We start from the raw sequence: 16,665 nt of genomic DNA, 5'->3' as shown, positions 1-16,665 counted from the left end.
AATAAGGGGTCAGTAGTTCATCTTCACCTTGTCCTGGTCAGACGACATCAGACTCTTACGTTCACTTCTGAGTTCCCCAGTTGATGAGCTAGAAAGTGTCTGGAGAAGAGCACCAAGGATGGGGAAGGGCCTTGAGTCCATGTCAAGTAAGGATCTACTGAAGGGACTTTAGGGATAGTTAGCCTAGAGAAGAGAAGATTCAAGGGACATGAGTTGCCTTTTTAGTATTTGAAAACTGTCTTTGAACCTTGAAGAAAGAAGAACATGGAGCATAGGGTGGAAGTTGCAGAGACAAATTGAAGTATGAAATAAGCAAAACTTCCTACCAGTTAGCTCTGTTGAAAAGTACAGGGGCAGCTAGGTGGCGCAGTGGATAGAACACCGGCCTTGGAGTCAGGAGGACCTGAGTTCAAATCCATCCTCAGACACTTGACACTTACCCCTGGGCAAGTCACTTAACCCCAGTTGCATTCATTGTTTGGACATAGGTTGGATTTGTTGGCCTCTGAGGTTCCTTCCAACTCTAAAATGTAGTCATTCTATGAAACATCTTTAAATTATTCTTCGTAATTAACCTTTGTGTAATATAGGTCTTTTGCTTTTCAATTTTATATGTACTATTGATGATTGTTCTGATATTATTGTAAGGTCATAGCAGAACTGAAGCTAGGATCCAGCATAAGACTCTGAGTCAATTCACCACGTTATGTTGCTTCACTATATATATAAAAATATATTACCTGTGTTTCCTAGGAAAAAAATGGGCTTCAGTCTACATTCTGCTGTTTAGTACTTGTAAATTTGGGCAAATCACTTAACCTGTGTAGGCTTCAGTCTCCTCACTATAAAATGAGAGACTTGAAATAGATGATTTCTGAGGTCACTTCTAACTAAATCTGTGATCTTGGAGCTAAGTAGCTCAGTTAACTAATTAGTTCACATTAAATCTGTGTCACTGAGAACGATTTTAATCTTTTTACTTGTGAATGACAAATTTGAGGTCCTTTTGCGTTTCTGGGTTTTGTGCATTCATAAGATTTCCATTTTCCCATACATTTTTTATTTTGATATAAATTGCATGTCCTTGGCGATTACTCTACTTGAAATTGAGAATGGTTTGTTTTTGAGGCTCTGATTTATAAATTTCCAATCCAGTAAGATAGTGTTTCACTTCTAAATATAATGTAAAAGGAGAAGTTTAGAAAAGAAAAGGCATTCTTAAATTCCATGCAGGAGTAGTAAAAGCTCAGCACAATTCAGAGTGCTTGAGTTGAGTAGAGATAAGTTTAGATCATACCTTGTTAGCCATTTCACACAGAAGAGTTGATACACAGATCATGCCATGCATTCGCAAATGTTTTGTCACAAAATCACAGCTTGAGAGCTAGGAAGGACCTTATAGGTCATCTGATTATATTAACTTAATTCAGTAAACATTTATTCGAGACTTACTATGCATCAAACAGTATGATAGTCTCTTGTGGAAAAGCATAAAAATACACGTTTCAGTCCTTTCCCTCAGTGAATTTACAACCTGCTAGAGATTACCTTCAGTAAATATTTTCAAATAAGGAAGAAGGAGGAGGTGTCAAAGAAGAAGTGGTGGAGTAAGTGGCACCTAAGCTAGACCATAAAAGAAAAGAGTGATTTCAACAAGAAGCAGTGTTGAAAGAATGTGTTCCTGATATAGAACAATGGGAACCTGCCTGGAATATGGGAGGCAGAAGAGGGAAAGATAAAGTTCAGAATGGCAAGATATGACAAAAATATAAATATTACAAACTATAATATGTGCTACATGACAGAGATAACACTATTAATAATAACTGATATTTACATCGCTCTTTAAGGGCCATAGAGCATCGTAAATATATTACATGCAGTGAAGTAGGTACTACAATTATGATAAATGAAGATTGTTACATGCGCTTCATTTTACAAATGAAGAAACAGGCAGTCAGTTTTAAGTGCTTTTGTCCATGATTCCATAGCTGTCAGAACTGTGGCTTAAACCCAGATCTCTTCTGGCTCCAAGTGCCTTGCTTTTCCTACTCTCCCACACTGCCTCTCTGCCGAAAAAAATCTTTGGCAGTACAGCAGCAAAAGAGACTACTTCTGCTGGAGTGATTAAGGAAGATGTCATGGAAGATGAATAGTTGGGCCTGGGCCTTAAAGGATATGTAAGATTTCAAAAGATGTAGATTTTAGGTGAAAGTGGAAATTAAAGATTTGCACCAAAAAAGTCATATAATATTATTAAGTTAAAGCTGCAAAGAGCACAATCTGTTATATGGAAAGTAGTTTATATAAAACTGACATGAACATTTAAGTATGCTCTCTGTGCATTATGAATCACCAGTGTGACAGCAAAGTAAAAAAAAAAAAGTTGGTGAGATCTTGAGTTTCATTCATAGAAACTAGTATCCAGAGTAAGAGGGGAATATTATTCTGTACTTTTTCATGGTCAGACCAAGGCGCCATTCTGAGCACCAAATCTCAGAAAGAGTCCTCACATTTTGGAACTTGGCCCAGAAAAAGGTGATCAGAATAGTGAAGGGACTTGATTCTTTCATAGTATGTTTCCATTTGAAGGAACCTGAAGATGTTGGATTTGGAAGCCAAAAGTCTGAGTTAGAATGCTGGCAGTGTTACTTATTACTTCTGTGACCTTCAGCAAATCGTTTGACCTATAGGCCTCAGTTTCCTTTTTTGTAAAATGAAGAGGTCACAACACTTGATGATCTCTAACATCCCATCAGTTTCAACATTTTAAGAGTGTAGTTTCTTTCTTTCTTTTTTTCTTTAGTGAGGCAATTGGGGTTAAGTGACTTTCCCAGGGTCACACAGCTAGTAAATGTCTGAGGCTGGATTTGAACTCAGGTACTCCTGACTCCAGGGCCAGTGCTCTATCCACTGTGCCACCTAGCTGCCCCAGTTTCATTTTTAATATGGAGACAGTCAGGGCCCAGAAACCCAACAGCCTTGGGAATAGCAGTATCCCCCCAACCACCAGGCCTGCCTCCATGGCAGTCCCCACAACCATCATTTTTCCCTGCCCTCAAGGAGCTTACATTCTTTTTGTTTTGGTTTTGGTTTTTGGTTTTTTGTTGGTTTTTTGCGGGGCAGTGAGGGTTAAGTGATTTGCCATGGGTCACACAGTGTCAAGTATCTGAGGCCAGATTTGAACTCAGGTCCTCTTGAATCTTGGGCTGGTGCTTTATCCACTGCACCACCTAGCTGCCCCTACAACCATCATTTTTTCCTGTTTGTTTGTTTTTTGGTGCAACCATCATTTTTAAAAAATATTTTATTTTCCCCCAAATTACACATAAAGACAAGTTCAATATCCATGTTTTGAAATTTTGAGTTCCAAATTCTCTCCCTCCCCCCCTCACTGAGAAGGTAAGCAATATGATAAAGGTTATACATGCCTCACAAACATCGAGGGGAGAAATCATGGTAGTAAAGGGATCCACCTTTTTTATTACCAACAGCAGCAATAGCTGACCAGCTACTACCAACAAGCAGATAAGCACAAGAACCCTGGGAGACATAGCACCCTCCAGACCACTGGTCCTGCTTTCAGCCCAGACCTTACAGCCATCATATACGGAGGTGGTTCCTTTGGAGATAGAGCCAGCCATCCCTGCCAACTGGCACTCACAGGCAAACACACCAACCTGACTGAAGCACCAAGGCACTTTGAGGGAAAGACAGGAAACATTGTGCACCAGGTAGATAGCCCAGGACCATAAATCCAAGAGTCTTTAGGTTTCTAGCCTCACCCCTCACAGCCATCATCCCAAGAAGTAACCCCTGTAGAGATGCTGACAACTGCTCCTGCAGGTGCTGCAACCACAGCTACTAAAGACCCGGAAAAGAAAGTCCTTGCCACTGAAATCCTTGGTATTGTCAAATGACTCAACATCAAAAACATAGTTGGGGGGGGGCGGGGCGGGTAATGAGGGTTAAGTGACTTGTCCAGAGTCACACAGCTAGTAAGTGTCAAGTGTCTGAGGCCTGATTTGAACCCAGATCCTCCTGAATCCAGGGCTGGTGCTTTATCCACTGTGCCACCTAGCTGCCCCAAAAACATATCAATAGAAATGACATTAAAGAAGAGGCCTTTCCATTTGCTTTGCTACTAAACCCTAAGGACCAGAAGGCCTTTCTGTCTGATTTGCAGCTGAAACTTTCCATATGTGTTGGCTCTCCCATTAGAACATGAGCTCCTTTTACATTTCTGTCCTCAGAGCCTAGCACAGTGCTTCCTACTAAAGAGTAAGTGATGACTTTGAATATGGACCCTGTGATCAATATGTCTGCTATCAGAAGACCAACCTAGCTAAGTTGTGAGTGCATCTGTGGAAGGAGTGCCTATGTCAAAATCACAGATTCTTCAAGTATTCATAACAGAACTGCTTTAAAATCAAGTACATTTGTAAAATCAATCTTTTAAAAAGAAAGAAAATTTTCTGAAATATAATTATATAAACTTGGTATCTTTATTTTTATAAATGTCTTTTAAAAGAAAAATTTCTGGATTTCCAAGCTCAAAGTATGAGAATTAAGGACTATTTTGGATGGAGTCTCAGACTTTAACTCATGTAGGTATGGCCTTCCCAGAACAAGCTTATCCTATCTTTGAAGACCTTCAATAGTTTGTGGAATCTTTTGATCTTTTGGGGGGTCTGAAAAAAATCACTCTTAGGGAATTCTGCCATACATTCTCCATGTTGGCATTTAAGCTCATTTCCTTTTTGTTCTATTATTAATATAGTTAAATTTGGCTACCATCTGCAAATAACACTGCAGAGACTTGACATCTATCAGCCTTCCTTTCTCCAAGTTAAGTAATAAATTTAAGTTCCTCTAACTTTCTTGTATACTTTATAGTAAATAATATGTGTCCCAGACTTTCTTATTCTCAGCCATAAAAGTCAGTTTGAAAACTAACTTTAGAAAACATAGTATAAGGGGCAGCTAGGTGGTGCAGTGGATAAAGCACTGGCCCTGGATTCAGGAGGACCTGAGTTCAAATCTGGCCTCAGACACTTGACACTTACTAGCTGTGTGGCCTTAGGCAAGTCACTTAACCCTCATTGCCCTGCAAAAAAGAAAACTTAGTATAATTGCTTTGGTTGGTAAAAGTAAAAATTGTGAACCCTGATTCCATGACATTCTGGAATATATGGAACATGTTTTTCACAGGTATTCCTTCCTCCTGTGTCACATTCACTTCCCCTCCCCTTTTCCATCTAAACTTTATGGAAAGTTTACATGTTTTCTTTATTTTTATTACTGATAAAGATATTGAAACAAAAGAAACTGAATTTGAATTTGCCTTTATTTTAAAAGAAGCAAGCTTGCAGAGAAAAATATGTTAATCACCAAAGTCACATCAGGAGAGTAATTTAATGATTACATAACTACTATTTTAAGAAATCAATATTTCATGTTAGAAAATTTTACTTCATACAACCACAGTATATGCAATGTTGAAAACTATTTCAGTGGTTTAAATTTATGAAGACTGAGAGAAAGATAGAGCAACAAAGGAAATCATTTTACCTTAATGTAAAAGGTTAGGAAGCAGCTAAATATAGTAACTAGATTGCCTGGCAACATCTTTTGAGCTGTCTGTGAGTGACAGAATAGAGGCTAAGGAGAAACCAAAATGTCTGACACGTAGGTGGCTTTCTACATTATCCCAGTCACCCAGTCTCAGCTCTTAAGAAATTTCAAAGGCAGCATGGTACAATGTATAGGTCACTGGATTTGGAATCAGGAGACCTATTTCTAAGCCTACGTTACAAACATGCAATAATGGGCAAGTCACCTCAACTTCAAGAACATTGGTGGCCTAATCTGTATATGGGGATAACCCCAACCACTGCACAGGATTCTGTTGACAAAAGCACTTAGGCAAACCTTGGATCACTGTATAAGTGAGTTATAGCTTTATTTCCTCTTCCCTTATCCCCAGCATTCCAAGTCTGTCTTCCAGATCTCATTCTCCTTCTAAGTTTATTTATATCCTTCTTTCCATTGACACTGCCACCATTCATCCTTGTTCCTTCACTTTTAGACAATAGCAGTAAACACCTATTTAAGCCTCTTAAAGTCAGATGCTATTTTATTATTGTTATATCCCCAATGCCTAGCACAGTGACTGGCATATAGCTGACACTTAGAAAATGCTCATTGTTAACAGGGTTACTGATCCAATAGATCAGGGGAAAGTTGCAGATAAAGTTCACCTAAATTTAGTTTAATTAAATTAGTATTTGATAAAGTATCTTATGGAGAGATCTCAGCTACCAGTAATGGAGTGAGACAAATTTAGAATTAGTTGGATGGCCAGATGTGAAGAGTAGTCATTTGTAGTTCCATATCATCCCAGGAGGAGGTCCCCAATAGAGTGATCTCATGATTCTTGCTTGGCCTTGTGATCTTTATTTCTGCATATTTTTTACCCAAGTGGCATGTTTATTAAATTTTCAGGCAACAGCAAACTGAGAGACTTAGTAACCCAATGTATGATGATATGATCCCAAAAGATCTTGAGAGGTTAGCATTGGGATGAATCTAATAAGATGGAATTCAGTGGAAAGTTTTATACTGGGGATTTTAAAAATAGTCAGCTTCACAAATGGAAGAAGAATAGTTAGGCAGCTGTTCGAAAAGATTTAGGAGTTTTAGTGGCCTCCATGCTCATTATGAGTTAGCATGGGAGAGAATTTGGGATGCTTAGCCTAGAAAAGGAAAGACTCAGGTGGGGTATGATGGTTTTCTTCAAGTATTTGAAAGACTTTCCTGTGAAAAAGGAATTTGACTGCTTCTATATGGACCCAAAAGGAAGAGCCTGGGAGCAGAAAGGTCAGTTTATGGGATACTAAACCACTGTTGGAGTTCTGAACTGATGCAACCATTCTGGACAGCAATTTGGAATTATGCCCAAAGGGCTATAAAACTGTACATACCAGGGGCAGCTAAGTGGTGTAGTAGATAAAGCACTGACCCTGGATTCAGGAGGACCTGAGTTCAAATCCAGCCTCAGACACCTGATACTTACTAGCTGTGTGACCCTGGGCAAGTCACTTAACCTTCATTGCCCCACAAAAAAACAAACAAACAAACAAAAAAACTGCGCATACCCTTTGATCCAGCAATACCACTGCTAGGTTTATATCCCAAAGATATCCCCAAAAGATAAAAAGACCTATTTTTACAAAAATATTTATAGTAGCTTTTTGTGGTGGCTAAGAGAATTGGAAATCAAAGGGATACCCACCAACTGGTGAATGGCTAAACAAGCTATAGTATATGATGGTGATGGAATATTGTTGTGCTATAAGAAATGACAAGCAGGATAATTTCAGAAAAACCTGGAAAGACATGTATGAACTGATGTATAATGAAGTGAGCAGAACCAGGAGAATGTTGTGAACAGTAATAGCAAATGTTTGATGAAGAAATATGAATGACTCAGCTCTTCTCAGCAATACCATGATCCAAGACAATCCCTAAGGACCAATGATGAATCACCTCCAGAGAAAGAACTGATATTGACTGAACACAAACTGAATGAAGCGTGCTATTGTTTCATTTTTTTTCTTTTATTCAAGTCTTATACAAAGTGACTAATATGGAAATAATAGGGATATAATTTGTAATTCACAACTTAAAAATGTTTATTATATATATTTTTAAAAGTCAGTTGAAGTAAGCAAAAACTTCCTAACCATTAGGATTATTGAAAAGTAGAATGGGATTCCTCTCAAGAAGTGGTGGATTTTCTCTTAGTGACAGTTTGAGACTAGTTATCCTCTTGTCTGGTATGTTAGAATATGGATTCCTGGGGCAGCTAGGTGGCACAGTGGATAAAGCACCGGCCCTGGATTCAGGAGTACCTGAGTTCAAATCCGGCCTCAGACACTTGACACTTACTAGCTATTTGACCCTGGGCAAGTCACTTAACCCCCACTGCCTTGCAAAAAAAAAAAAAAATATATATGGATTCCTTTTTGGATATGGGTTGGGGTAGATGGCCACTGAGGTCCTTTTTAACCTTAAATTTTTGTGATAGTACTTTGCATTTATTTTGTACCCTTCTCACACTCTACCTTGTATTATTTGCCTACCTACCTTCACTATCCCTACCAGATTGATAACAGATTCATTGAAGGCTTAGGATTGTCTTATTTTTTGTAACACCCTCTTGCCCATAAAAGCATAATGCTTAGTATTCTGCCATTCACTTGGAACTTTTTTGTAAGGTGTTGTATTGCAGATTTTTGTCTGTTTGTTGCATGTGCTGTCCTTTCCACTATGTTGTAAGCTCCTGGAGGCCAAGGACTTTGTCTTTAGCTTCTTTGTGTTTCTCATAGCACCTTGACCCATGCCTTACACATAAGAAGTACTATTGATCAAGTATATTGTTGAATGAATGATCATTTATCTGCTTAAATACTGCAGGAAACTTTCCAATGTAGGAAAAATGTAGAAAATATATATAACATATTTTTGTTTGGGTTTGCTGAACTTTTAAAGTCTTGTTCTTTAAACTAATATTTAATTTAGAATGTTAAATGCTTGAGGAAAGGGGAAATACAGTTAGATATTTAATAATGTGTCAAAACAAAGTTTTATCGATGATGGTGAAATATCAGATCTCAACACCCCGTAGTATTCAAAGCCCTCAGTGAGTCTTCAGCTCCACCCTACTTTTATGACCTTATTCCCTCTACTCCCCTATGTAGAACCTCAGTTCTAGCTAGAGTAGTGTTAGTTCATCATTCCCTAGATAAAATAGGTTCATTCCTAACTGTATTTTCTTTGACATTTTCTCTCTCCAATAGAATACCCTTTTCTTTCCTTTCTGCCCTTCTAAATCCTGCCCATCCTTAATAGCCCAATGTATATTCTTCCTTCTTTTTTTGGACTTTCTTCATCTGAAGCAGTCCTCACTAATCTTCTCCTCTGAATAATGATTGCCTAACACTCTTTGGGATTTCATCATGTACAACTTTGTATTTTTAACTCTTTTCATGCCATCTGCATTATCTCTCCAAACTAGCTGGTACCTCTTAGGGAAATATATTATATCTTATATTTGTATTTTCCCTTCAACACCTAGCACAGAGCTTTGTTTTGATTAAATGCCAAATAAATAATTATTGAATGATTAAACAAACATAGAAAGTAGCAGATATGCACAAGCATACAAATAGTAGCCCAAATAGCCAGTGGTTAGCAGTACAGTTATCCCTTCTGCATCGCAGGGGCTAGAGCAAGCACAACACCCCCACAATCTGGAAAATCCACATAAAATTTTTTGGCCTTCCCTTCATACCAGAGAAGAAGTCTAGGTTTTTTTCTTTTTCTTTTATAGGGTGTTTATGGTACCTTATTGTAAAACTTGGGTTAAGTATTTGGTCATAGGTTCCGTGTCATCTTCTGGCCTTAACATGTCATCTGCCACGTCTGCAAAACTCCCCAAAATTCCCATTTAATTACTTATACTTAAGAAAACTGCAGTGAGGAAAGTCATAATGTGGAAGGGATAACTGTACTATAAAAGAAAAGTTTATCTACATGGACACATTTCTTAGCATTTGCTTTGAAAATAATCTGATTTGAAGTGTAAAATGTCATCTAGCTCTCAAAAGACTGACTATATATCCCCCAAAGTATCTTACTTGATTATTGGCTAAAAATACAAAAAAAAAATTTTTTTTTGATACATTAATTCAATTCAAAAAACATCTGTTGGTTGCAAAGAAATATTCTTATTTCTGTAGTTAGAGGAAGTATAGAAGAGTTTCCTCATTTGTCCTAATAGAGGACCAGTGTACTTGAGAAAAGAGCATCATCACAGTTACTCTGTGTTCATAACGGACATCCACCAACACAGTCAGCTGTAGTGTTTATTCATTTTTTTAAACAAATACCAACTCAGATTTTTTGGCAATAAAGATCATTTCATTCACTTATGGAAATGTTTTTTCTCTTTGAGATTTTTGTTACCAGCTATTTCAAATGTTTAATTATGATTATTGAAATATTTTTCCCTTAGGTTTATTTATGAAACAGAGCATCACAATGGCATAGCAGAATTACTGGAAATATTGGGAAGGTGAGTCATTGTACTGATAAATGCTCGAGAGATTTCTGTTTGTGTATTCTATAAAATTGGATTTTTGGATGGAATTTATAACTCAGCAGGGCCTCAAGTTCATCCAGTCTAATCCTTTGCCATAATTAGGAATTATTAAAAATATGTCTAAAAGATATTATACAGAATTTTATTTAATATTAAGGGTTAAAAGATTTATATATCTGGACATGTTGTCTTTGATTGGAAACAATCACTATATAATACTACATACATTTCCAGATTTATTTGATATGTTGTTTTTCCTGAAGGGATATTTTTTCCTGTTTTTTATCTTTGTTACGAGATATATTCTCTAGATAGCAGGGAGAAAAGGACCTATTCAGAAATGATAGTGACAATAAGGGATTTTTAAAAACTAAATTATTTCTAAATATATGACCTTGTCATATGTTTTAATGTATGTAACTTGGAAGTCCAATGTTAAGTCTCAACTATAGTCATTTAAAAACAATTAAACATAAATGTTAACTTTTTTTAAAGTTGCATGATTTTATTTATTTACTTATTTGTTTTTTGCAGGGCTATGAGGGTTAAGTGACTTGTCCAGAGTCACACAGCTAGTGTCAAGTGTCTGAGGCCAGATTTGAATTCAGGTCCTCCTGAATCCAGGGCCAGTGCTTTATCTACTGCACCACCTAGCTGCCCCCAAAAGTTATGTGATTTTGTTAACCATTATCTGTTATTTAGGATATTAGGAGCAAATATTAATACTCTAATTTTCCTTTGATTTTATAAATGTATGAATGACTTCATAAGTGAACGTATGTTATAACATTGTAATGTAAATCATAACATTGTGAATTTTCATTATCTCTTAATGAAAATTTCCCCTGTTTAGAGAAGTCAGGGAAATTTTTCTTGGTATGTTTGTTTGTGCTTTTTTAAAGTAGAGAAAGAAGCATTGTAGTGTAGTGACTAGAGAACTGTCCTTGGATTAAGGAAAACCTGGGTTCAGGCTCTGCCTCTCCTTACTGGGCCCCTAAACAAATAAATCGCTTATTCTCTGGAGAAGCTGCAGAGAATTGATACCCCGGAGAATGTAAGCTTCTTGAGAATAGGGACTGTCACATTCTTTGTGTCCCCAGCACACCTAGTACTCAGTAGGCACTTACTTAAGAAATAGTGTAAATAAGTCACTTCACTTTTCTGCTGTACAGTGCAGATAATAGTATTTTCCCGTTCTTCTCATGTGACTACTATGAGGAAAAGGAATTGTAAACCATAAAGCACCACAAAAATACAAGTTCTTATTATCACTATTATCTAACCCAAAGGTATCAAACTCACAGTCTGGGGCCTACAGTCTATGGTCTGAAGCAATGGAAAATTTAATTAGAAAATATTCAGCTAAATAAAAATGCCATATAGCATAGGTCATGTGAATTATGCTTTTCTAAATTACTACACAGACACAAGGATCTGTTTCTATTTGAATTTGACACTGCTGATCTATACCATCTTTTATATGCCAAATCAGCATTTTCTCACAGTTACCCCTCCTTTATCACTAAAGACAGCCAGGTGGATCAGTGGAGAGAGTTTTGAATGTAGAGTCAAATAGACCTAGCCTAGGTTTAAATCCTGCCTCAGACACTTTACTAGCTGGTGACCCTGGATAAGCCACTTCTCTCAGCCTTTGTTTCTTCATCTATAAAAAAGAGATAATGATAATAGCACCTATTTGGCAGGATCTTTGTGAGGATCAAATGAGAAGATATATGTAAAGCACTTTGTAAACTTGAAATCACTATAATGCTGGAAAAAAGGGCCTAAAAATTTAAAAGGAAACAATTTGAAAGCCTAAGGTTTGACAAATCACTGATGAAAATGCAACACTTCTTTCAACATTTGAAGAAATGTGTAATTGGACAAATCAGGGTATTGCAAAGTATTCATGCAACAGTTGAAAGCCCCCTCAAAAACAATATATCAGGGGGGCAGCTAGATGACGCAGTGGATAGAGCCCTGGCCCTGGAGTCAGGAGTACCTGAGTTCAAATCCGGCCTCAGACACTTAACACTTACTAGCTGTGTGACCCTGGGCAAGTCACTTAACCCCAATTGCCTCACTTAAAAAAAAAAGAACAATATATCAGGCCTTGTACTCTAACATAACAAATTGATTGTTTTTCCCTTTGGCGGGCCATTCCACTTGGGCTTTTTTTTTTAAGGTAAACTAATTCCTCACTATCTACCATCTATTTATAGTAGTAATTACTATGAAATATCAAAGTTCCAATGCCTATGCTTCCCTAAGACTTTTTAAAATTTCCAGTGTTTTCTTCCCCTTCCTTCTTAAGAGATCTGACTTGCCTGCAGGATTTCTATGTTAAAGTAGGACTGGAAAAAATATATATAATTGCAGATCTGAAATTTGTGAATATATTTAAATTTTGAACCAAATCTTTTTTTTTCAGCATAATTAATGGATTTGCCTTACCATTAAAAGAAGAGCACAAGATTTTCTTATTGAAGGTGTTATTACCTTTGCACAAAGTGAAATCACTGAGTGTCTACCATCCTCAGGTACAATGGAGTCATTAGCTATTTTGTGTGGATGAGTCTAGTTGTTAATCAAGTATGTTTCATTTATATAGTATGCTAAACTCAAGACCTTGCATTTTTATAGGGAATATTACTTTATTGAATTAAATTTGATGATTTAGCTAATATAGGTGTTACCTCTTAAACAGTTATTTAAAGGATTAGGAATAAAAGTGCTTTCCTTTGTGTTTGAAAGGCCAGAAATGGAAGCACTAAGGTTAGAAAGTCTTTGGAATATGGAGTTGAAGCATAGTTATATTTAATAGTTTTAAGCAATGCAATTCATAAAATCTGAGGAATCAAAGTTGGAAGGGATGTGAAAGGCTCTCTAGTCATCTACCCTCCTACTTAAGAAAGGAACAACTTCCCAGCAACTGATTATCCTGCTTCTGCTTAAATATTCCCTAGCAAGGCAATCCCTTCCATTTACCTAAGTCGAACCAAGATCTGACTCCATGAAATTTATATTCATTTGTAATTCTGTTCTCTGAAGCCAAAAAAAGTAAACTTATGCCCTGTTCCACATGATTTTCTTTCAGATACTTTAAGACAATTCTCATTCTCCCCCACCCTCTTATATACACATACACTCATACACACAATTCTTTTCCAGACTAAAAATCCTCAAGCCCTTCAACTGTTCTTCGTTCATTGTTTCCTCACCATCCTGGTGCCTTCTCTGTTCATGAACTCTAGCTTGTTGGTATCGTTCTTGTTATCAAAATATGACCAAAAACTGAATACCACGCTCTCAATGCTCTCTGACCAGCTTCTGGCTTGTAGAGCTCTAGCTACCCCTGACAGACGTGTGTCATCACAGTTTCGATCAGCATGAATGCCATGCGCGTGTTCATCTGAGTCATTAATAAAAATGTTGAACAAGAATATGCTTTATTTTTGTATTTTCCCTGATGTCTATCACAGCCCCTTCTACATATTCTTAGGTTGGGCGTGGTTGGCTATACTGATTGAAGTTGACAGATCCCAGGCCAGAACCTGCCAACATGCCCCTGAAAACTTCTGGCTCGACATGTTAATATTGACTCATTCATCAACCTGAAAGAATTGATATAAAAGCTTTGTCTTACCAAAAATTCTCATTTCGCTTTTGTGTATGGACAACACTTAGATGTCCGTACTTAGAAACATGTTTTCTTCTCTCAAACTTTTGTTCAGTTTATTGAATCCTAGTAAATATTATGTTTGAATTCAGCCAGGTATTTTGTGGTTATTGTTATTTTTTAATTGCGTTATAAGTAATAGAAAAGTTTGGAAGATGGGAGAGTTTGGGGGTGGGGAGTGGAGCTGACTTGTTCTATTTGGGGCATGTTGCATTTGAGATGCCTCCTGGAGCTCAGCAGAGAGAATAGGACTGCACAGACCCATCCAGGCTTATCTGCATCTGTAGCAACTGCTGAGATCATTAAGTGAGGTAGTATAGGGGGAGACAAGGCAAGGGCCCAAGACAGAGCTTTAGGGGGGAAATGTAAAACATTAAAAATTGTTTTATGTGTGGATCCAGGCCTGCTTCTCTTAATTATGTTGTATGATAGATCAGCAGATAGAAAACAAAAGTTAGCATCTCTTCTTCCTAATTCAAACTTGGAACATTAAGTATATGTAACTTATTGCAGGGAGTTAATTCAAATTTAATTTGTTTACTTTGGCATCTTGGAAGATGATATTTGTTAGGAATATTGTAGAAAAATCCTTCAGTTTCCATGAAAGCCCCACTTCAGTGCCTCATTGTGGAACAAAGGTGACCTTGAGTTCTTGGAACCTTTTCCAGCAGAGTGGAAACTTGGACGGGTCCTAACAAGTTGGAAAGGCTTGGAGTATGGGCTCAGTGATGTCTGTTGTCTAAGAAACAGTATAATTAAACTCAGGCTCATTGCCAGGTTGAGCACTTAAGTGGTGAAATTTTTTGGCTACAACTCATGGACACTATTAAGACAGAAGGCTTTCAATCTAGAAGACCCACAGTGATGAACCTTTGGGCCATTGATCATTGAAGTATTATAGAAAAGCCTAAACAAAGAGTGACCAGATTGATGACCTTGGTAGTAAATGGAAATATTCATGCAAGGGAAACAAAAACTAAATTTTGGTGTTTGTTAACCACTTAAATAGTCGTTAGTTGTGTTTTGGTTACCCCAGTACATTCAATTCAAAAAATATTAAGTACCTACTGTGTACTAAGAGCCATGTGATAAAATAATACAAATTCTTAACCTCAAGGAGCATGCAAATTAGAAAATAAGACATACTTATAACTATATTACAAGTTAAAAAATGATTGAATGTATAAGAAAGGTCAAACAGGAATTCAATGAGAGGGAATCACATCTAACTGAGAGAAGTAGGATTCATTCTGGGAGGTAGCACTTGAGTTAAACTTTGAAGGGAATAAGAAAATTGTCAATAAGCAGAGCTTACAAATAATAATAAATAGAGATGAATGAGAAAGGATTTCAAAGGCACAAGCAAGAGAGGGAAAGGTGAAATTAAGAATGAATAATGGGGGGACAGCTAGGTGGCGCAGTGGATAAAGCACTGGCCTTGGATTCAGGAGGACCTGAGTTCAAATCCAGCCCCAGGCACTTGACACTAGCTGTGTGAGCCTGGGCAAGTCACTTAACCCTCATTGCCCTGCAAAAAAAAAGAATGAATAATAGGGGGCGCAGTGGATAGAACACCAGCCCTGGAGTCAGGAGGACCTGAATTCAAATATGCCTCAGATACTTGACACTTACTAGCTGTGTGACCCTGGGTAAGTCACTTAATCCCAATTACCCCCCCCCCAAAAAAAATGAATAATAAACTTTGACTGGTGCATAGAGTACATGCATAAAGAGGAATCATTTGAAGTAAGAATAGAAAAGGAGATTGAAGCCAGACTGTAGAAGGCCTTGAATCCCTGGATAAAGTTATACTTTATTTTAAGAGGCAGTAAGTAAGGAGCCACTGGAAGTTTTTGAGCCAAGATACACTGTGATCAGAGTAATGTTATTCGGGCATTGGTGGAAAGAAGGCATGCTACTGAAGGCAGCTCCAGGTCAGAGATTATCCAAATGAAAGGTGATAAAGGCCTGAGCTGGAATGTGGAAAGGGACTTGATTAGAGACGGATTGAGATGCTAGAATGAACAGGAAGCATAGAATATTATGCGTGGAAGGTACCTTAGAAATCATCTGGTGCATTGGTTCATCACCTTTTTTGTGCCGTGTACCCCTTTGGTCATCTGGCAAAGCCCATCAGCCTCTTTAATCATGTAGGATTGCAAAGGAAATCAGTTATTTTGAAATACAGTTTTCAAAATTTAAAAAACAAAAGAACCCCTGCTGCAGACCAATCCCCTCATTTTATCCATGAGGAAACCCCTTAGTGAATTGACTTCCTAAAGGTCACAGAGCTAGTATGTAGTAGAATTAAGATGCAAACTCCAGTCTTCCAACATTTGTTCTACTGTTCTTTCTATTACAATACTCTGGATAAATGGTCTTAATAATGGGTTGGTAAGAGAGAGGAAAGAATCAGAGAGATTTTTGAGCCTGGGTTTTGAAAGGATGATGATACTAGCAGCAGAAATCAATAAGTTAGCCAAGAGGCCTTCAGAACAAGGAAAAAAATGTGGATTTTGGAAGATAGTGTAACGATTGGAATGACACCACCTGCTGGAGACTTACTGTAGAAGAGTTCCACCCATGAAGCGAAGGTCTTTGAGGGCAAGACCAGGAGTCTTTTCTTTGGTGTCAGGAAGTGACGCGGGCGAGTGGGAGGAGGAAGGAAGAGACTGGCGCTGGGTCTCACGCTTTTTCCTTTGGACTCTGGTGGAGAGCGGAGCTAGAAATGTGCTCTCCCTTTAATAGATAGGAATCTAGACCTTTTCTTCTCTCTTTACCAAATTCTTATTCTCCTTAATAAATGCTTAAAAGTCTAACT

At 37.5% G+C, this 16,665-nt stretch overlaps 1 protein-coding gene across 8 annotated transcripts in view; it reads left to right on the top strand.

The window, feature by feature from the left end:
- Positions 1-16,665, top strand: part of PPP2R5C (protein phosphatase 2 regulatory subunit B'gamma) — a 196,655-nt gene that overhangs the window by 140,444 nt on the left and 39,546 nt on the right. For all 8 annotated transcript variants that reach the window (XM_043981614.1, XM_043981615.1, XM_043981617.1 and 5 more), the window contains 2 exons: positions 10,079-10,138; positions 12,597-12,705. In XM_043981614.1, the coding sequence (XP_043837549.1) occupies positions 10,079-10,138; positions 12,597-12,705 (169 nt within the window). The remainder of the gene's footprint in view (positions 1-10,078; positions 10,139-12,596; positions 12,706-16,665) is intronic.

The sequence above is a fragment of the Dromiciops gliroides genome, chromosome 2, assembly GCF_019393635.1.
Source record: "Dromiciops gliroides isolate mDroGli1 chromosome 2, mDroGli1.pri, whole genome shotgun sequence".
Taxonomy (NCBI): Eukaryota; Metazoa; Chordata; class Mammalia; order Microbiotheria; family Microbiotheriidae; genus Dromiciops; species Dromiciops gliroides.
Note: the sequence above shows the minus strand (reverse complement) of the source record. Positions and strands in the feature narration are given on the sequence as shown.